We start from the raw sequence: 21,574 nt of genomic DNA on the forward strand, positions 1-21,574 counted from the left end.
CACTTATGATAAAAGTTAACAAAAAAGATTGGTTTTTGATTGTTTCTTTAGTAGATTTTTTTGAAAAAAAAAATTTACTTTTTCAAAGAATGAGTTATAGATATCAAGTGTAAATGCTGTCATGGAGGAACACCTCTTTTAAAATACATGTTTTTGCTTTTTTTCTGTTACATTCTATAGTTTGTACTTTGGCACAAAGACATAGCACAATTTATAGCAGAATAGTTTTCATGGATGTATTCATTGTTAGAAGCTGACTTAATTACTGTTGTACATGTGTAACTTTTGTAGATCATTTTAGAATTTACCTTGCACAGCAATGAAATATTTGATGTTACTGAAAGGGGAAAGGAATGAAGGGAGACACACTGCAGGAAAATTAGTTAGTCACTGTACTATTCGGGGGGGATAACACTTGTAATATCACAATAATATAATGTAAATTTTAAAAGAAAATATGCATTGAAAACTCTATTTGTCTCTGCTGTCAACATCACCAAGTAGATCTGTACACAGATGAGACATTTTGGTGATTCTTACCCTGAACTTTTGTGGCAAAACAGAATGAAAGAATGAATTTCAGTGCAAATAACTTACTTTCTTACTGAAAAACAACAAATTTAGAAAGGAAGTTGGAGGCAAGTGTTTGCATTCCTTTTGAACAGGTGGTCAGTCAGACCAGGGCTATGGATCCAAGGATGAACTTTTAAAGGATGACGGAGATAGTCTTCTTGCAACTGAAACACAAATGGAGACAGACATTTCTTCTAAAGCTGAAGAGCTAATAGAAGGTTAAGTATTCATGTTTATATTGACGAAGACTTGTAAAATAAATTTACTTCATCCATTAGACTACCATAAATAACTAATGCATTGAATTCATAATGTTGTCAAGGTCAAAATTCAGCATGATAGAATCTGATGGACTTCTACTGTATACTAGATAATAACAGTGGAATATATCTACATAAAAATAGTATTTTGTTTGACCAACTTCATATAGATCAAAAAATTGGAGATGCGCTAGGACATACAGTATTTTATATTCCATTTGTCTAATTTTTATATTTAAACACATGAACATTTTTAAAGCTCTACCAGTTAGCCTAATAAGAGGCACTACTTACTCCTACAAGCTCATCCCCACTGTAGGAAATATGATCATCTCCTGTCTTCTTTTCAGATTTTGTCCTTAGTTCTTCTGTATTTTGTTTTTCATTACTGAGTCTATTTCATATCTTTGTTATTAGGGCCTCTGATATTATCATTAAACAAATAGCCCTGCACAAAACAAAACAAAACTGAGAATTGCTGTCACTGCTCTACTTCGGTTAGCTAAAAATATACCAAAGGATGAAGCTGGCACATGCCATAACCTTGTGAATAGCTACACGCTTTCTCTGTAATACCACCTATTGTCATCTCACGAGATACTACTTCCAGGAAATGCTGGAGGTACCTGGTAGGATTGATTCTTTAGATTGTAACTGTGTAAGGGAACAGTGCTTGATTATTTGTTTTCAATAACAGTGTAAATATAGTTATTTAGTTAAATTAACTGAAGTTCACATTTTCTTAATTTTAGAGGTTTGCATTCAGGAATCTGATGAAAATAAACAGCTGAATATAGAGACTCATAGTCCAACAGACACACCTTCCTGGGGTAACAGCATCGTCAAAGTTCCATCTGGCATTTTTGATAGCAGTGGAAGGAAAAACAGTGGTGGTGAGTCACTGGGTGAAGAAGATCTTCTTGAAGTCTTGAGCTTAATGTTTTTAACCTCTTAGATTCTATTTAATGGAAAAAAAAAAAGAGGTGCAAATGTCTTACAAAACATTTGCTTTCCACCATTATCTTTTTTTCCCACTATTATTGTTTTTAGGTGCCTTAAAAAGTACCTGTGGACTCTAAGGTTGAAAATTATTACGGTTGAGTAGATTGAAATCAAGATTTTTCTTGTACCATACTGAGTGTATTTTGGTAATATACTAGAAAAACAGGAGAATTAGGGTCTCTACTCTTGACTTTTGGTCACCTAAACCTCACTGATCTTGGACAAGTCATGTATGGCTATGATTCTATTATATATCCAGTGGCGCTTGCTGCCAATGTATAATCTGGGAACAGTACACATCTTCTTTGTGACATATAAAATTTATTTACATCTCTGGATCTTTATGATGAGGAAGACAAGGATATATGAGATCCAAATATTGGGGCACATATTTTTTTTTCCCTACCTTTGTGCCTGTCCTTAACTAAGGTAATGTAGTTCAGCTTCAGTGATTAGTGACAAAACAGCAGAGACTTTTAAGAGGGCAGTTGGCATGTAGTTTGATAGCAGAGCAGTAAGTCTCAGACAAGAACTTACTCAGAACCTTTCTGACCATTATGAAAACTAATGAGTTGTCAAGAAGCAGCATCAATATCAGATTCAAGCATTCTCAAGCAGTGGATATGGTGCATCTGGTCCTCTGTTGGCATCCTCATAGAAATACCCTCCTTACAGAGATAATTAAGGTCAGCCTTTTTGCCTGGGTAACACAGCTTTCTAGGCATATATTGCCCTGGGTAAATGGGAACATTTACTGGATTAGTTAAATTCAGTATATGTAAGATATTATGTTCTTTCACATATGTATATGTCATAAGCAAAAGTATGCTTCTGTGTCGTGCACACACAGGGTACTTATATTCAGAACCTGAATGAACTATGAAGTTTGATGTATACATCTGTGAACGTAGCTCTGGGAGAGAGAAAAAAATAAAGTATATCTTTAATTATAATTTCTCTTCATTCATGGATGTAGTACCTACTTTCTGCTCTGAGGTGGCATGTGGAAGGGAGGTAGAAGCCAGAAAACTTTTCATTCAGAGAGTCAAAAAGAGTAGAGGATTTTTCATCTGCTGAATGCCTTTGCAGCCAGTAAAATAACTTAATAGTATCAGTGTTAAACTTTTTAATTGATACTTTGAGATTTGTGGCACCCCCAGTCTTCTCAGTGATAAGGAGGCCACATAACTTCAGGAAAGAAACAGTCTTGATGGCTACGTATACCATATGTAATGCCTTTTCTCTTCTAGAAACTGCTTCAAGCCCGCTATTCATAACTCAGGATTCAATTGAAGATGTAGTCTTTGGTGATGTTTCTACAAAGAAAATAAGTGAAAAAGGACAGAAGAGGCAGAAGCTGTTTTCAGAGAGAAGCTGCAGTTTCAGCAGTGAAAGCAGGGCAGGAATGCTGCTGAAAAAAGGGAGCTTGGACTTGCATTCTAGAGAAATAGCGATAATGATGGGAGCAGATGCCAAGATTTTAACAGCAGCTTTGTCTGGAGCCAAAACTTCACCTTGTCATATGAATAAATCCCACAGTTTTGATAGTGCTGTTGACCAGCAGGTGTCTGGCAAAGGTGGCTCTTGGAGTCGTGTGACTGATAGTGATTGGGAATTAGAGCACAGAACTTCACCAGTGCTGGAAGAACCTGGGGAAGGGCAGGAGCATTTTGAGAACGGAAGAGATGAAAATGCATCCAGTGTGGAAGAAGTGAACACTGAACAGTTAGCTGAGTCCAAAAAACAGAAAACAGAATCCAAAGATGCAACTCCTAAAAGGAATAGCTTTTATGGAGTGGTTAAGCCTGTTGAAAGGGAAGATGTTGAAGTAGGCTTGGATCCTTTATCTTTGCTGGCTACTGACAGCATCCAACCAAGACTCCCTGAACCAGAGGAAAAGCTGGTGTCACCAGTTGCAGCACGCAATTTGGCAGATGAAATAGAAAGCTATATGAATCTCAAGAACCCGCTAGGCAGTAAGTTTCCCAGCATGGAACTGCACAAGCCAGCTAGGGAAGTAGAAGCCCCTGGTACACCTGGTCACTCCCAGGAGCGGAGGTCAAGCCTGCCTTTGGATTCCATACCACCATCGTCTGAATCCTATGAAAATCGCAGAAGTCCTTCTGTCTCCAGATCCAAGACATTTACTGGGCGACCAAAACAACAAATGCATCCACGGGTTCAAAAGGAGCGCTCTTCATCTTTGACAGGACTGGGTCGTTCTTCTCCACATGGCTCCTTAGGATCAGTTGTAACGACTTTATCCAATCTGAAGTTAGACAATATACTGTCTGGACCAAAAATGGATGTTCTGAAATCAGGCATGAAACAGGCTGCTAATGTGGCCAGTAAGATGTGGGGAGTTGTAACTTCGGTGTATAACTACTCAGATGATGAGGCAAGTATTTTTCAGTATGAAAAATTAAGGTAGACAAAGTTAGAGTGCTACTTCCTAAATAGTATTAAAGCTGAAAGAAGTAAAGGACAGCATGAGTTCTGGATCTGGTCTTCATGTATTTGGAAAGAAAATGTTGCAGTTCCTATGTAAGCGCGCTTGGTGTGTGCGTGTGTGTGTTTTAATCTGATTAAATCTGATGTGTCTGTTTTGATCTGATAAACCCCTTTATCTGGTGTTTTGCTCTCTAAGCATTTGTCTTCTCTCTTCAGGCTGTTTAGACAGCTTCTTGTTTCCTTTTTCAAATTCTTCCTCTTTTCCCTATCTCCATAAGAGATGAGAAGAGAGGAAACAGCTGTTCAGCTTTATTTCTACTTTAAACAGATGTAACTGATGTTACTATCTTTTCTATTAAATGTAGAAAAGATTTTTCTTTACTTTTTTGGCCTGTGACAATGAAAACTCAACTGGTGTACTTTTTTTTTTTCCCCATGAGCTAGGTTTTCCTGAGTATCTTTGTTATATTGATCTGTTCCTTAGAATTTTTGTTAAGGGCACATCATAATCCCCTTAATTTATTTTTAACTTTTATTTATTTATTTTTTCTTTCTTACCCATATCCACAACTTCCTGGTTTTTTTAATATCTTTATTGTTTTATTTTATAGCTTCCTGTGTGTCTTAGTGACTGTGTCACTGTTGGATCTACTGGTATATTTCATTTCTATCTTAAGATCTTTCCTCAGAATTGAACTCAGACCTTTTTTCTTTTCCTGATAATTCCTCTTCTTTTGTGAAGTGCCAGTCTTCCATATCACAATTTATGCATAATTCCCTTGTTTCTCCTGTCATGAAGAAAATATATTTGTCTCTGAATTTGATCATCAGCTGAGTATTCTAACTGTCAAGGATATTTTTCCAATATCCTTCTGTTTTGTCCAATATCTGCTCTTTCAGGGGCGATTGCCTAAATGTATCTTACATGTAAAAAATAATAATAATTAAAAAAAAAAATCTTTACATCAAGATTTTGTCTTAGTCTGCTACTTTAATTATTTAATTTTTAGAGTAAAGATGGAAGTAAAACAATAGATCTAGAAGTACTAAACAAAAAAAAATGCTATTTTTCTTCTTGTGTTAAAGGAAGAAAACAGTCGACCAGACTTTAACTTCCCTGCTGGTTTTGAAGATAATATTTTAGGGGATAATCTGTCATCAAGATCTGGAGTCCCAGGACTAATTGCGAATGAGCTTGCACAAAGCACTACTAGTCTTGGCAGCAGCAGCAGCAGTGGAGATGCAGGAAGACAGCATTACAGTGCAGGTGAGATTTTTTTACCTTTGTTTTTAGTTTATAATGTAACAAACAGGTAAAATTGTTATGTCTGAAAAATATATTTAATACAGTGGAAGGCGTGATAATGTGAAATTACTTTATTTTTATTTGTATTTTATAAGTACTTTTCTCTTGCAGTAGCAAATAGCTAATGCATCCATTCTTTCAATGTATAAAAAGTTGATAAAAACTACAGGCATTGAACTGTAAAATACTTCCTCTGTGTTCAAGAACTGCAAATAGTTGCCTAGTAATGGAGGTAGAACCAAAACTCCAAAAACAGCACATCCACATTAATGTGGAATAGGAGTTACTGGATGCATACTTGATTTGAATTGATAAAGGTAAACAAATGCTGAATATATGCCAAACCGCCATCTATGTTCCCAGCACTAAAACTGGTTGAAGCAGATCTATCATTTCCAGTCAAATTTGATCCGTAATTTGAGGAAAATGTGTTGCAGGACAGCTTGCGGTTTGGTTTAACTGTCTTTGTAGCAATCTAATGATAGAACTATCATGAAGAAGCAAAAGAACTTTCTTCATGACAGGAGGACTCTGTCAGTGAGTTTGAAAATGAAAGTTTAACTGTGATTGTCAGAAGTAATGTTGATAGTTTTGCTTCCTGAAACAGAATCCAACCATTTCCTTCTGGTATTCAAACTGTTTTTCCCCTTCTCCTGTGTGAAACTCATAACCGTTAATACCAGACTTACCAAAGATAGGTTGTTTATTTTATGTCAACATAAGCCAGAGAATACTTAATCACAGTAATGGTGTATGTGGTACTGTGTGTCTCTGTCAGTGTTATTTTTGTTTGTTATGTACATATGGATACATAACTTAAGAAATATTGAACAGCTTTTCTTGAGTGTATATATATTGAGCAATCTTACTGCTCTTTGCTGTTCTTTGTTCTTTCTTTGTGTTTTCAGATTTTATTCACTTTTACCGGTCTGTTGCATTCTTTAGACAAAAATAGATTTAGAATGTTAATCACAAAAATTATATCTTTACATTATGTAATATCAATGAATTTAAATAGCTACATATGTCTCTTGAGATCTGTTACTGCTTTGTCTTGATTTAAAAAAAAAAAAATTAAAAATCTGCTATTTTGCTTTTCTTTTGGAATGTTCTTTCCTTGAATGAAGACTCAAACTACTCTTTTCTGTACAGGTGAAGCTTCATTCCCAAGAAGTACGAAAGTTCCAGATTCTGAGAAGTCAGAGCTCAGCTCTTCTCATAATACTAGTTTATCCAGCATTTTCCAGAACTATGCAATGGAGGTAAGATTAATAAATTCATAAGTGAAAGATATAATTACTTGATTTGTCTGCATGGAGTAACTATGTTTAGTTGGGCTGTAGTTTGATTTTCCATAATAAAATTTTTGCATTTTTCTGCTGTAGAGAGGCTTGATACTTTTATCTGAAGGTGTGACAGTAGCTGTAAAGAAAAAGAGCATTTCAAATGTTTTTATGTGTCTCAGAGAGATGAGCCAATTCAGGAAAAACTTAAAACTTAAAGTGCAGTAGAAGCTGAGGAGAAAACACGTTTTTTCTCCTTTCAAGTTTTTTTTTCCCCCTTTGGAAAATCATATATTGTTACTAGATAACTTGGTAGATTGACCCCCACATACTAGATAAGTTCCCCACCCTGTCATTCACTCATTCCACCTTACCAGGCTAGAGGGGAGAAATGGAAGGGCAGAGGCAAGAAAAAAAGCTTGAGGGTCAAGATGAAGATAATTTAATAAGTAATATTATTTCTCAAATGAATAGAGGAGAGGAAAAAAGAAAAATAAAACAAAAAGCAAGTGATACAAACTCAGTTACTCACCACCAGCAGACCAGCACTCGCTAGGCTACAGCTGCCTGGAAAAACTACCCACCCCATCCCGTCCAGTTTTCTTTGGTGAGCATGACATTATACAGGATGGAAAGTCTTCTGCTCTGTCCCCTCCCAACCTCTTCCCCGTCTCCAGCCTGCTTGCTGGGGTGGCAGAGTTAAGGTGGGGGGAAGGCCTTGGTGTTGTGTGAGCACTGGTCAGCAACAGCTAAAATGTTGTTGCATTAAAAACATTGTGTTGCTCACCAATCTAAAACAGTACCATAAAGGCTGCTATGAAAAAGCAGTCAAGCACAGTACTCGGTGTTAGAATAATGACTCTATTTCAGTTGTTGCTTGCAAATGCTTTCAAACTTTGAAAAAAAAAAACAAAAAAAAAAAACAATAACAAACAAAACATAGGGGATGGTTACTTAATTTGCTTTAATCACTTTCAGTAGTGTTATTTTTGTTATGTCCCATGTCATTTTATTTTATGTTTGATTGTCAGATTTAGACTTGTCAAACTTCTGCACTACCTTACATAAGGGATACTGGATTGTAAAAGCAATGTTGCTGTTGGTCTAAAACATTGTCATTGTGGTTTTTGTGGTGCTTTTTATTTTTTCCTATGGAAATGAAACAATAAAGTAAAAGAAAGTTGAAAGATAGATAATAAACCATTTCTCAGCTACTACAGTATTTTTTCAGAGTGCCATTTCTCTAGTTCTTAAGCTAGTTTAGTGATGAGACTTTTACTAGGTAAGAACTACCTTTCCCTCTTTTCCACTATAAAGCTTTCTTTTTAACTTCTTTTGCAGAAAAGTAGACAGTTATTTACTCAAACAATTTCTGTAACACTTCTTTCAGCTTTCAGAACATCTAACCAAAAAAGATTAGTGTTAGCCTTTCACAGTGAAAGTTATGAGCAAAAGGTAACTCTTGAGTATGATGAGTAAGCAGTGATAAATTCACATCACCAGACTGGCATTCTGATACTTAACCTTTTAAACTCCTGTAGATATTAAGCCGATAAAGCCAGTTTTAAAGGAATCCTAAAACAAGACTGATAGCATTCATTGTTTGCTGTTTTTAGGTATTGATGTCAAGCTGCTCTCAATGTAGAGCTTGTGGTGCTTTGGTTTATGATGAAGAAATCATGGCTGGATGGACACCAGATGATTCAAACTTGAACACTACCTGTCCTTTTTGTAAAAGTACCTTCCTACCTTTACTTAATGTTGAATTTAAAGACCTACGTGGCTCTGCAAGGTTAGTGTGTTTTACAGATCTTCTTTCTCAACCTTTGCATTTGTACATGGTTGTATTCTTTCAACAATTTCACAGCAGTACAGTCTTTTCTGTATTCTTAGCTATATCTCACAGTATTTTTGTCTGGATGTTCTTAAAATTGTAACTGTGCAACACTTGTGATTGCGCTGAAGGAAATTATAAATTAGGTAAACTGTTGAGTTTCATAATAAAAGAGCCAAAAGACAACAGTGGTTGCATTTTCTTACCACTCTTTTTGTATTTTCTTTAAGCATTACTGCACAGAAGGTATTAAGTCTGTTTTCTCTTTGTTTCTTTAATGCTGAAACAGAACATCAGTAGTGTGTGTACTTAAGTAAAAACAAACAAACAAAAAACTTGCAAAACAAGTTATGTTCCTGGTTTTTGTGTCAGTAATAGTTTTTAGTCTCTATGTTACAATATTAATATTGATATATTGTTACTGATGGGAGCTATTACAATCTAAGTTCCCTTGTAACTACATACCTCCAAAGCAGGCATTCTTATTTTGTGGAACCAATCTCTGTATGTGTTCATTTACTGTCCCTACGTAGGTTGTCATGGAGAGAATATGATGAAGTTTGTGTTCTGTTTTCAATCTTTTAAATGCTGTGTTTCTTTATTTTTTTTCTGCTTTTTGAAAGTAACTGTGGAAAATACTAACTTAATTGGATCTATGCTTACATCTTAACCTATTTCCCCTCCTCTCCCATTCATGTTGTAACTTAGCTTTTTCCTGAAGCAAAGTACCTCAGGAGATAGTTTACAGAGTGGTAATACTCCATTAACCACGGATCCTCTGGAACAGAAATTGTTGTCCAGTCCAGCTGTTGCTGACTTGATCAGTTTTTCTGATCACCCAGAGTCCAGCCATGCCATAGCTGAAGAAACCAGCCCTGCAGCTGAGCAGAGGTAGGTAAAACAGGATTGTTAATTCTGTCAGAAATGTATCAACAGTTTTAATACTTCTGCTCTAGTCTAGAGTGATGGTTGGCTTAAGCACTAAATATGTTGGAGAAATCCAATTGTAACTTGATGATTGTCTGTTTCCTTGCTTATTTTTTTGCCCATGTAGTCATGCTATTATCAATTTCATGTAAGTTGAGTACATTTCCTGTGAGTACATTTTAAGGATAGAACTATCTGCAGAAATAAAGATCTTGAATTTTCGTATCAGCCTGCTATTAATAGGTAAAACTTCTACTCGGTGCTGTTAGAACACCTTCACCTTTAAAAGACATGCAGAAATTCCAGCATTACTCCTCCTCCTTTTGTGTTTAGAATCTAACACAAGACACTGCATAATAGGGAAAATAAGTACATTTGTTGCAACACTTGTCTCTGAGAGACAGCCTTTGGAGCGATCAACACTTGAATTGTGCAAGTTCTATGGCAAATAATATTGATAAAGAACTAAAATTCAGAAAAACAGCATGTATTTTGGAACAGTTTAAGGAAAGAAGCATTGAGGAGAAGGTGTTTTGTTGGAAAGGAACTGAAATATTGCTGCCGTGAATTGTGAAGCTTTTGCTGGGACTTGCTGACATTTTCTTGGAATAGGTTCTTTTCATCGTTGTTCAGTGTGGAAGTCTTGAGTATCTCTAGGTAAGGCCTTTGTTAGGCTATTAAAACTTCAATTAATTTTAATGCTCTAAATTTTAATGCTCTTAAGTGAAAGGTAAACTTGCCATATGTTAACATCTTAACTCTGGTGTCATATATAGATATATTTATATAGATATATATTGTATATCTATCTATCTATTTATTTATTTTTAAACAAAAAAACAGACTAACTTCAAGCAATCCAGGAGACCCTATAGCATCTTTGCTCTGTTAGTAACGTTCAGAGAAAATAAACATGAAGGAAAGAATGAAGTAAACACAGTCAAAACAGGATGATATTTGTCTGTTAACAAAATCTACATAGGTATTTTTCTAAGCACAGGCTGTAGCAGAGAAATGGTGCCTATATATATTCCTGCAGATTTTTCAGACGGAAGTCTTAGTAACCTTAGTACACTAAGCTGCTTTTTTTGGTGTGAGGGCCATGTTGATCTGAAAGGCATTTTGTTTTGTTTTCCCTAAACTGTGGAGCTAACTGAGCAAATACTATTCCTTGTTGATAGAGAAACCTGCTTTGGTGTTGTTATTTGGCAGCCATTGTCTGCTTCCTTCCTGTTGCTGAAGGAATGCTGAATAGTTTCATATTAGCATATTCTTTTCTAAAATCCAAATAGTGATGTGGCTGAAGAACAGAGCAAAGATCCCAGAACAATGAAGACATCTACCAGTAATCCACCAAAAAGGGGAGTGTCTTTAACTCGGAGCCACAGTGTTGGAGGTCCACTGCAGAACATTGATCTTTCCCAGAGACCATCTCATGGCATTTCAACAGTTAGTCTTCCAAATAGTTTGCAAGAAGTTGTGGTAAGTTTGTACACTCAGTTGACAGCAAAATATTGAATACAATGAACTTACAATGAATAAAGTTCTTCTACTGGCTTTGTCCAATATTCTGGGGACAGAAATGGTCAAGCCTAATTTTCAGATACTTATAACAAAGAAATCTTGGTGTCTTCTGGCTTACTTTTGTCTAAAAGAGTTCCAAGGTCTGCTTCTTTAGTACGTGGTACAAACATAGCTGCTTAATCTTAAGCATTCTCTGTGGCAGAACTGAGCTATTCTTTGTCTTTTTCTAAATTGGAAGTTTGTTTTAAAAATAACGCAAGTTCTACAGCAGGCTAAACACCAAATAGTGCAGACAACAGACTGGTCCAATGAGTGAAAGGTTGTTCCTTTTTCACATGTTTACTTCTAGTTCTCATCTATATTCTAAAAGGTTTACCTGCTGGGTTGGATGGGAGAAAGTAAGAGGACATATTGAGAATATTGTGTTATTCGTGCAAGTAAAACGGAGGTCCTCGTTTTTCGTAGAGCTTTTTATTCGCAAGAGACTCTCTCAATATATCATGTATGTGTGATTCAGTTCATAGATAATGTAATTGGATGCTTTTTTGCTGTATCTATTGCCACTGGCTTAGTACAGGGTTAGGTAGCTTCAAACTGTGTAGTCAGGGACAAGTTGCATTTTCTTTTTCTCTTTTTCACCTAAGACAGTGTTAGGTGAGCTTAAGTGATTGTTCTGTAAAGTTAAGAAACACCTCAGCAGTCAAAGCTACTGATGCTGTTAAAATTAATGTGTATTCAGTATTTCCAGAGGCTTCTTCCAAATTTCAAACAGATAGTGCAATGGGGCATTTTCAAGAAAAATTATTTGATTTTGGAAATTATTCAATATTATATATTAATACCATGTACCATAGATTAATGTTATATTTTATATTATATATATTATATATCATATATTAATACTACATAATATTCAATGTATTTTTTTTTAGGATCCTTTAATAAAAAGACCTAACCCTCTCCCTGTATCTGTACCCTACTTGAGCCCTTTGGTACTGCGTAAGGAGCTTGAATCACTATTGGAAAATGAGGGAGAGCAAGTAATCCATACATCCAAATTCATTAATCAGCATCCCATAATTTTCTGGAACCTAGTTTGGTATTTCCGACGGTTGGACCTACCTAGCAACTTACCTGGACTCATTCTAACATCTGAACATTGTAATGATGGAGTGCAGGTTAGTGACATTTTGTGTTAGTTTACTGTAATATGTTCACTTCTAAATTTGAGGGTTTAGTTAAAAATAAATAAATAAATAGGTAAGTGCCTTCTGAGTAGCTGGGATTAAATAATGTGTTACTGTCTTTTTTAATATATTACTAGCAGATAAGCTTGTTTTCCAAAAAGAATCTTGAAAGATAGAGAGTGAAAACATCACTCATTCTAGTCAAGCTATTCTTTTTTTAAAAAGAAAAAAAAAAAAAAGCCAGAGTAGATTCATTGAAGGAAACAAGATATGTTTGTGGAGATTTAACAGATTACAACGTATTGTAATACATGTTGTGGACTGCCATAATTTGGTACATAAAATTTTCAAGTTCTTGGGCAAGATTCTTTGTTCTTTTCTGCTATTCACACTTCAGTGAGTTTCACTGCTATATAAATAGAATAAAATAATTAATGCTATCTTTTCAATATTTTGTCTTCCCTATTTTAAGGAACAGATGTTTTTCATATACCTATACGAATTGTGTATGTAAATGCCAAATTCCTTGACTATTTGTATTTGTCTCACGTGATAAATAATTTGCTGTCTGCTTATAAACTTACAAAACTAATACGTATTAAAAAAAAAACCTACTGTGGAGTGTGCCATAGAATTTTCTAAGAAATGTGGCTGAACACTAATACTGATAAAATCTAAAGCATATGGAAAAATAAAATGCATTAGCAGAGAAAATCACAAGATGGGACATGAAATTGTGATTACTACTTTAAATTCATACACTACTGGCTTATTATACTTGTCCACTGATTCTTATTGTATTAGTGATTCCAGTGGCACTTAATTTTATATTTTTTTTAATATTTTGTAAAAATTGAGCTATTGTTTTGAGTGACAGGTGTTTTATGATGGAAATAATGGTTCATATTAGTATGAAAATACAGTTTCTGTTTTAACTGCTGGACAGATGAGCACATATTTACGCATATCAAGACTCACTCAAATCTAAGACTGTAATAAGTAGTACAAAATGAGAAATATGTTTAGTTCACAAAAAGTAGTTCAGGATACATAACCAAATACTTTTTGCAGATACACATAGAAAACTGAGCAATCTTCATATGTCAAGCTAGACTGGAAGAGGCTGTTAAATGTTGCAATGTATGTGACTCTGCTCCTGAAAATGCAGACATCAGTTGTTCTTATTTGTTTTATTCCATATAAGTGAAGTAAATCTATTTTTTTGTTTGCAAAATGAGCATAAGAACAGTTTTTTGAGCAATAAGTGTGCACATATGTTCTTAAAACTTTTTGTCTTTCCTCATGTTTTTAGCTTCCTTTGACATCTCTCGCTCAAGATAGCAAGCTAGTATACATACAACTTCTGTGGGACAACATCAACCTCCACCAAGAGCCTGGGGAGCCTCTGTATATATCTTGGAGAAATCTCAGTAAGTAAAATAAATGATATGAGTAAACAGAGTAAAGAGCTTATAGAAAGAAACTGCTTTTTTGTAGTGTCTGAAGGTATACCACCCACCTAGCTGGAAAGCTTTTTAGTGTGTGAAGCATCTACAGTCTCTTAGGTACTTAACATTGTTTCAACGTCCAATTATTTGTTATGATATTTTCCCGAACTGTGTGAAAAGATACGTAACCTGTTCTTTATATGCCATATGCTTACAAACAGGATGGAAGCATTTGTTCTAGATTCGTTGTTTAAAAAAAAATCTTCACTCAGTTTGATTGTTCACTGCAATACCTGAATGTATCTGTACAGACAGAAAGAAAAAGACTGTACTACAGAAGAGTACCTTGTACTTTTATAAATGAATGAAAGGTTGCAAGTCCAATTAATAAGTACATTTGACAGCCTACTTGGCTGTCATAAAATAATATCCAAGAAAGCCTTTGCCTAGTGTAGTTTGGTTTGGAAGGATGAAAAAGCATCATGTGGCAGACTGGTTCTGAGAACTCCTGAGAACTTTAAGATACCTTTACTTCTATCGGTTAAAAAAAAAACAAAAACAAAAACAAAAACAAAACAAAACACACGAATGGGAAAAAAAAAAAAAAAAAAAAAAAAAAACAAAAAAAACAACCTTTGACCTAATTTCTCTGTCTGCATTTTGACTTTTAAAGTCCAGGCTAAAAGTTAGCTCTTGCTCTAAGGAATTAAAAACAGGTTGTCCAAAGTGTCCTAAAACTAAGCAGGCCGATCAGAAAATTACTCAAGAGCACAGAATAAGATGTATTTTCCTCAACTTCTATAGAAGCATATTAATTTGAGTATAATATATGAAAAGCTGACCCAAAGCACTTAGACTTGAAAATGCATAAATACATGCATTTATATACATAGGCCTGTTTTAAATGTTGTGCTGGGGGAAAAAAAAACTGCAGTTGTATTGCAGAGCAGCTCTACAGAAAGTATTTGGAAAACCATAATGAATGACAATTTTATGAAACTCTCAAGTCAACATGGTTAGGCTCCTGGCTAAGTCTACATTTCATTTACGCATCATGTGCTTACTGCCTAATCTGTAGCTTTTTTTTTTTGCCAGTAAATGGAATTTATATCTTCATGAGCCATTTTGTAAAAAATAATACTATTATTCTAGAACTAGGAATGCGAACAACAAATCATGATGGTAAATGACTTGATCACTTTCTTTCTCATTTGGTGCAACTGTACTTTATTTCAATGTGTAACCCAAAGTTATCATCAATGAATTTGCAAGTGTCTTTCAGGAAAGGCTTTGATAAGAAATGTTTGAAAAGCAAGTGTTTGCTTTTTCTTTTCTACTTTGCATATAAATAAATAAAAAGTTCATTCTAAGAAGGCTAAGTACAGTTTTTTTTTTATTTGAGCTAATAACTATGACAGGTAACATCCAAAGCTAGAGTCTCTTCAGTCTCTTGTACTTCTCTGTTATATGGGAATACTTGATGCATTCTGTCACTTCTGTAGTGAAGGAAAGCAGACAAAGGTAACACATTTCTGTAGATTGAATAGAGGTTCTATATATATTTCATTTTTGAAGTGAATTTGTGCTTGCTAATTTGAAAATCTACCATTCTACGTTTACCAGATTCTTCTGAAAAGAGACTGTCCACAGTGGCAGAAGATCAGCAGGCAGTGAACACCTTATTGGAGAACATCAAACTAAGCATTCAACACAACAATGTTGTTAAACCAATCCACCTCCTTCTACAGAATGTTAAGCCAGATGTGAAACGACAAAGGTAAAGGGACTATCTTTTTTCTTGCTTCCCACTCAAGTAAGATCAGACCATAATCACTTCAAAATGATAATTCCATAAGGATTTCTGAGGAATATTCAGTATCTTCTGCGTCTACCAAATGCTGTGTTTATTTGTAAATATTTGTTACTCCCCATGTTTACAAAAAAAATGTATTCTGTTGCCAGATGCAAAATTCATCCAAATCAAATGGATAAATATGATTATTTAATCAAAGTGAGCATTTTAAAATTAATTAAAAAGAGAAAAAGAAAACAAATAAACAAACAAACCATGGGTACTGATTACATAGACTTGGGTGTTGTTTCCACACCTAGAAGATTAAGTCCAAGTGCACAGCATCCTGTTGCAGTACCTGGAATGTTCTCCAAACAACCTAAATACAGCTATGGAAATTATACCAATCTGGAGTACTAGCTAATAAAAGTGGATCCACAAGCAAAGTTGGGATTTGTAAATAATGCTGTACATCTTGCAATCTGCACGGTAATTCAAAAAGGTTTTCATGCAAAAGCATGTAGTCTGGAGTAAATTACTGTAGATGCAAGGTTTGTTCAAGAGTCAATCATGTAAAGTTAATCTTTGCTCCTGTGGTTTGTAAGTACTAAAAACAAACAAACAAAAGAACTAATCTGCGTAAAGAAGAATCTTTATCAGTTCCACAAGGAAAGGTTTAATATCCATTTATTTAGTAGTACCAGTTCTGAGATAGATCATGGCTTTCTGAAACAAGTAACAAAGTATGGCTGATCTCTGAAATAAGCCTGTTCTCTGTCCTTAATCCTCAGACAGGAATTAGTTAATAAATAACTAGTGCTGTATTTTACGTTTCTTGTTTTTCTGGAGGCTTTCTGTGGTGTATTTGGCAGGGAGATTTTATAGGCATTGTAACTGCTGGGAGTTGTGGTTAATATAACTTCCCATGTTACGGAAAATATTCAGGCATGAAAAAACTTTAAGCTACTGATCATGTAGATCAATTGCTTTCTCCACAAGCAAGATAACAGTACAGTTACAGAAAGAGCATAATGGAAGATTAACTTCTTGAACAGTGACTTTCTAAACTGTGAATAGTTATTTTTCCACTGATTTATCCTTCACAATATTTCCTAGGAGTTTTTACAGAGAAATCCTTTTCCTCTCTCTGGTGTCTCTTGGAAGAGAGAACATTGACATCGGTAAGTAGTAGTAGTAGTAATAATAATAACAATAATAATGTGGTATGTGTACAAAATATGTGTACACTTTGTATGAAAACTAGTGAAGAAATTCAGCATTTGATCGATGAGTAACTGTTCAATTACTGCATTTTTAGAGAAAAGGTCCTTGCTGTCATAGGTGTTCCTTTTCTGAAAATCTAGTCCAGATGGGGATGTTAATTTCCACTTTGAATAAAATAAGTAATTACTTTAAACAAAGGTTATTACCTTAAAGCTTTGCCTTATGTCTGAAAACTTGCTCCCACTCTTGCCTATCTTCTCTGACCCACGTACCCTGTAGTGTTGTTCTGTGTCTTCTAGACACCTGCTTGCCAATGTTTCCTGCTGACCCCTACTCTAGCATTTATTTAGCACTATGCAAACAAGGGAGACTCCCTTCCCTTGTGGCATCTGATAGGAAATATTCTGGAGCCACACAGTGCAGTTTGGGCCTCCACTGCAATGCTTTTTGACATTACAGCCTGAAAATGCTTTTCGAGTTTTCTGAGAGGTGGTATTTTTTGGGGGAAAAAAAGCAAAACAAATGAGTACCTAGTTCAGTTAACTTGAGATAATCATTTTTTTATTATATAAAAATGACCAAAAGCATTTTAGTAGTAACAGTATTGTTCTCTGTACATGGTTTCTTAAATGACTTCAACAATGCTCTTTCTATTTCAGAGGTCTTTGATAGTGAATACAGACTTGCACATAAAAATCTACCAAAGGATGATCTTGAAAAGATGCAGAAAATAGATGCTCCACCAAGCAGCAGAGTTGAGTATTGTAGGAAGTACTTTGGAGCACCTTTTATATAAAAAAGAGGAAAGCACAGAACTAAACTTCTGCAAGACAAAAGTAGGTGAACAAACCAGGAGTATGGGGATATATATATATATATATATATATACACATATACTTTTGAATCCTAGAAGGTGATAACTGAGCAATTTGTCAGTGATTTCATTGATCTACAGCATATAACCTTGTCTTTCATCTCATGAGAGAGTGTAAAGGATTTTAAAATGTTTTTAAAATATATTAATAGGGTGAGTTGGTTTCAGTGATTTATCTGCAATTTCTTTCCTGCATGTATTTGTTCTTTTCTTTCCTCAAATCTTTCCCCAGAATCTCAAGCTGTTCAGAAAGGCAATAATTAAACAGGAGCCTATAGTTGGTGACTTTCTTAAGGGCCTTCAATATTTGTGTATTTTAATGTGAAAGACCTTTCCTGCTGCATAATGCTTAGGTTCTTTCGGTACTTCAGTACTTCTTTAAAATGACCTTTTGCATTGTTGTGCAGTATATATGTATGAATGTAAATATTTGAGTCCTTGTTTTGGAAATTGCAATGAAGTTGCCTTTTTCAGATCACAGCACCTAAAATTTCTACCATTGTCCTGATCCTTGTCCCACTCAGTATTCAAAATGATCTTTGACTTCACTTTTTCGTAATGTATGTCTATAGTCATAAAATCTAGAAACTTGCATTCATATTTCCTATATACTCTATCCTGACAAATTGAAGATCCTGTGAACATACTGATGTTTTCTGCAAGAGAATTATAGGTTTCTCCAATTAGCTGCTTGGAAATGAATGGCTTTCTACAAGTTACACAGGAAACTTAGACATTAGTATTCAGAGAAAGTTTGTCAAACAGATGCTGTCTGAAAACATTATGCTCTATACTGTATGCATGTATGCTTTGAAAATGTATTTTCCTTGATCTCTTTATTGCCCTCCCCCATGATTTCATGCTAGCCTGTGGGTTAATTGTTTTGCACTGATTAGTCCAAATTTAATATTTCAGTTAAAACGTATTTATAATTGTGGTCGTCAAGGTGTGACTTCACACAAATGAAGTGCTTGAATGAATGATCTGAAGAGATGATAAATCCATCGTTAGCTTGCATCTTGTAAACTAGATGCTTTCTCACCTCACATATTTAGTGTACAACAGTAATCGTATCCTTGGCAAGAAGAGCCTGGACATGGGTCTACAGTTTAAATGTTTCTGTTACTTGAGAAATATGACAAGATTTATTCCATTTTTTTGTTTTTGCTGAAATTTAACTGAGTGGCTTTTCTAATGGAATGATTCTTGGAGAAAGAAGAGAAAGATTGGTAGCATGGTAAAGGAGCATAGCTCAAACTATAATCCCATCTGAGTATGAATGTATTTACTTCATACTAGCCTTTCTTAAAGATTTTTATTCTTGAAAATGATGAGGGATGAAAATCTGTCTGAAACCACTTCCAGCTAAAACATCAAAAGCATTTTTTTATAACAATGAAACAAAGGATTTGCACTATTTGTGACAAAATATGTTTGCATAATAGACTGATTCCTTGCATTTGTCTAAAAGTGCTGATCCTAAGTTAATACTGGGGATATTGCCTGGACAGATTCTTTCCTGATGAAAATATTGTGCTGTCTCAACAATTAAAAGTGAAGAACACAATGACTTCTTTTTTTGTTCTTTATTCTTTGGGGTTTATGAACAGTTGCTTGCTGATATCAGACCTATATCACAATGGAAGAGTTGAGCCTGATTCTTCATACTTAATCTTTTTCTTCTTTTATATAATTTACATGCACAGTTACATCCTTTTAAACAAAATGTTTCTCTGAAGCATTCTTCCTATTTAATTCCTCTACATAGAAAAAGGGGCAAATTTCACTCTAAAACTGTATACTGACATTAAATGTACAGCCATACACGAATAATTTTGAGTATTGAATGGATAAACAACCATATGATTGTGACTCAACTTACAAGGAATGAAGTTTTAGTGATCCTTAATTCTCCCAGCTCATTAAAAAGAAAAATATGTCCAGTAAGTCCTGTTCTACATAACTGGTGATATTCAGACTGTTTTTACACCATGGTAAGTAATACAGAAATAAATAATAGTAATAAAGCTTAATTTTAAAACAACCTTCTTACTTGGTGATGAAAATACTGATTAATTGGGAAATAGTATAGTAGAAACAGTCAGGGTAGAGTGTGTCTACTACATCTAGTGCTAAATGTCAGGCTTTACAGTACATACATACGGAAACTAGGAAAGAAAACAATATTACCTGAGGAAAAAGGATGCCTGCATGATTTCAGGTCATCTTTGAAGATGGCTGAACTTGCTTTACACTCCTGTGTATTGATGTTTCTGAACACTACAAATTAGTTTCTATTCCTGTTGTATGTAACTCAGTTTTAGAGTGGTAGAAGTTCTGCATGGAATTATTTGAAATCATTAAATGCCTACTGATACTAACTCTTTTAATATAGACGTAAAGGCAAAGGTGAGCACTTAATATTTTTAATTTTGATTGCTAATGCATAGTTTTCAATAGCCTGTTACTCAGCTGGCTCTCAAGTGAAATCCATAATTAAAATTAAAAAGGAGAATTCTGAAAATATTTAGTTACCTTTCAGATGATAAGGAGATTCTTTTTAAGAAAGCAAAACACCACAAACAAGACACGTTCACAAAAATTTGAAAGGAATGGGAATCAACTGTTTACTTGTTAAGTTGCTTTCTCTCCTTGCAAGTGCATGGTGGCAGTTCCTGTTCCTCCGTCTGACTATTAGGTCTCCTACAACCAGGTGGAGGCTGCAGGTGTTCCTAGATAGATTTGTGAGATGCAGACTTCTCTAATTCAAATTCTAAAAGCACTACAATCGTGCTGAAGAAAAGTGCTTATCGTGGCTCAATACCCATACACTCTAGAATCTGTTTAAAACTAAAGAGGGGAAAAGTCTCCAAAAGCTTCGTATGAGTTCATTTCAAACACCTGTCTTTCTGAACATGGGACAGTAAAGGCCTAAGACATTGTTATCTGCAGTTAGTAACAGCATAAACTACTTGGGCTTTGTAGGAATAATTTAGTTGCCTACAAATGTTCCTGTTCCTGGTAATCCAAATCTTGGTTATTCGAATCCATAATGCATAAATGAGTTGGACAAGGGTACTGGGGAGGAGGGAGGTGGATAAACTTGGTCTTGATTCTGTTTTCCTCTTAATTGAAGCAGAAAAAGTAGCATCCTTGCCTCTAAATATTCTGTATAGTCTGACAGCTACTTAGCAGCTAGCGCTCAAGGAGAAGCTGGGTTTTTGAACATGTTTTATAAACTTGAAGAAAATGGTCATAGATCAATATTCCATTCAAAACCTGTGATGTTTGCACAAAATAAGGGTACAAACCAAACTGTGTACATATGTGGGAGCAAACTCTTAATGAACTTTCAAGTAAGCCCAAGAAGTCAGAAAGTTTGTATTGGAATAACTAATATCACAGAGAAGCTTCCTTGAATTGTTGCCCTAAGAACATTCGATTTGTTAGTCGTGCTGAGAAGATATTATCTTGCACCTTTCCCCTAGCTATGAAAGCTAGATACAACTTGCGTGTCAAACTGCCTGTTTTTTTTTTTTTTTTTTTTTAAGAATTAAAACAACAAAGAAATAGGAGTCTTTAAGGTTTTAAAATCAGGATTCTGAAAGATTTTTTATTGTGAATATATTCTGGCACATTGCCAACCTATAATAACTTTGAAACCCCGGTGTGCATAGAGGACTGATATGGCTGCAGTATTGGCACAGTAAAAGGTACCAGCTTTCACATGTTAATAGAAACATCTGTATGTTACTTATAGTCATATCTTGTCTTCACATTCTATATAATTCAAGCTTAGAAAACAGAAGTTTGATAGAAAGTATTGAAATCAGCATGTGTGTTTTAAACTCAGTTTGTTTTGCAAACAACTTTGTCTTAGTACTAGTGG

At 34.8% G+C, this 21,574-nt stretch overlaps 1 protein-coding gene across 2 annotated transcripts in view; it reads left to right on the forward strand.

Moving 5' to 3' along the window:
- Positions 1-19,256, forward strand: part of DENND4C (DENN domain containing 4C) — a 67,408-nt gene extending 48,152 nt beyond the window's left edge. For both annotated transcript variants that reach the window (XM_084504904.1, XM_084504903.1), the window contains 13 exons: positions 666-791; positions 1,586-1,726; positions 3,086-4,237; positions 5,377-5,553; positions 6,745-6,854; positions 8,492-8,667; positions 9,418-9,600; positions 10,929-11,118; positions 12,093-12,338; positions 13,660-13,777; positions 15,419-15,572; positions 16,704-16,768; positions 17,471-19,256. In XM_084504904.1, the coding sequence (XP_084361030.1) occupies positions 666-791; positions 1,586-1,726; positions 3,086-4,237; positions 5,377-5,553; positions 6,745-6,854; positions 8,492-8,667; positions 9,418-9,600; positions 10,929-11,118; positions 12,093-12,338; positions 13,660-13,777; positions 15,419-15,572; positions 16,704-16,768; positions 17,471-17,607 (2,975 nt within the window). In that variant the 3' untranslated portion in view covers positions 17,608-19,256. The remainder of the gene's footprint in view (positions 1-665; positions 792-1,585; positions 1,727-3,085; positions 4,238-5,376; positions 5,554-6,744; positions 6,855-8,491; positions 8,668-9,417; positions 9,601-10,928; positions 11,119-12,092; positions 12,339-13,659; positions 13,778-15,418; positions 15,573-16,703; positions 16,769-17,470) is intronic.
- The last annotated feature ends 2,318 nt before the right edge of the window (positions 19,257-21,574 follow it).

Source organism: Aythya ferina, assembly GCF_964211825.1.
Source record: "Aythya ferina genome assembly, chromosome: Z".
NCBI lineage: Eukaryota > Metazoa > Chordata > Aves > Anseriformes > Anatidae > Aythya > Aythya ferina.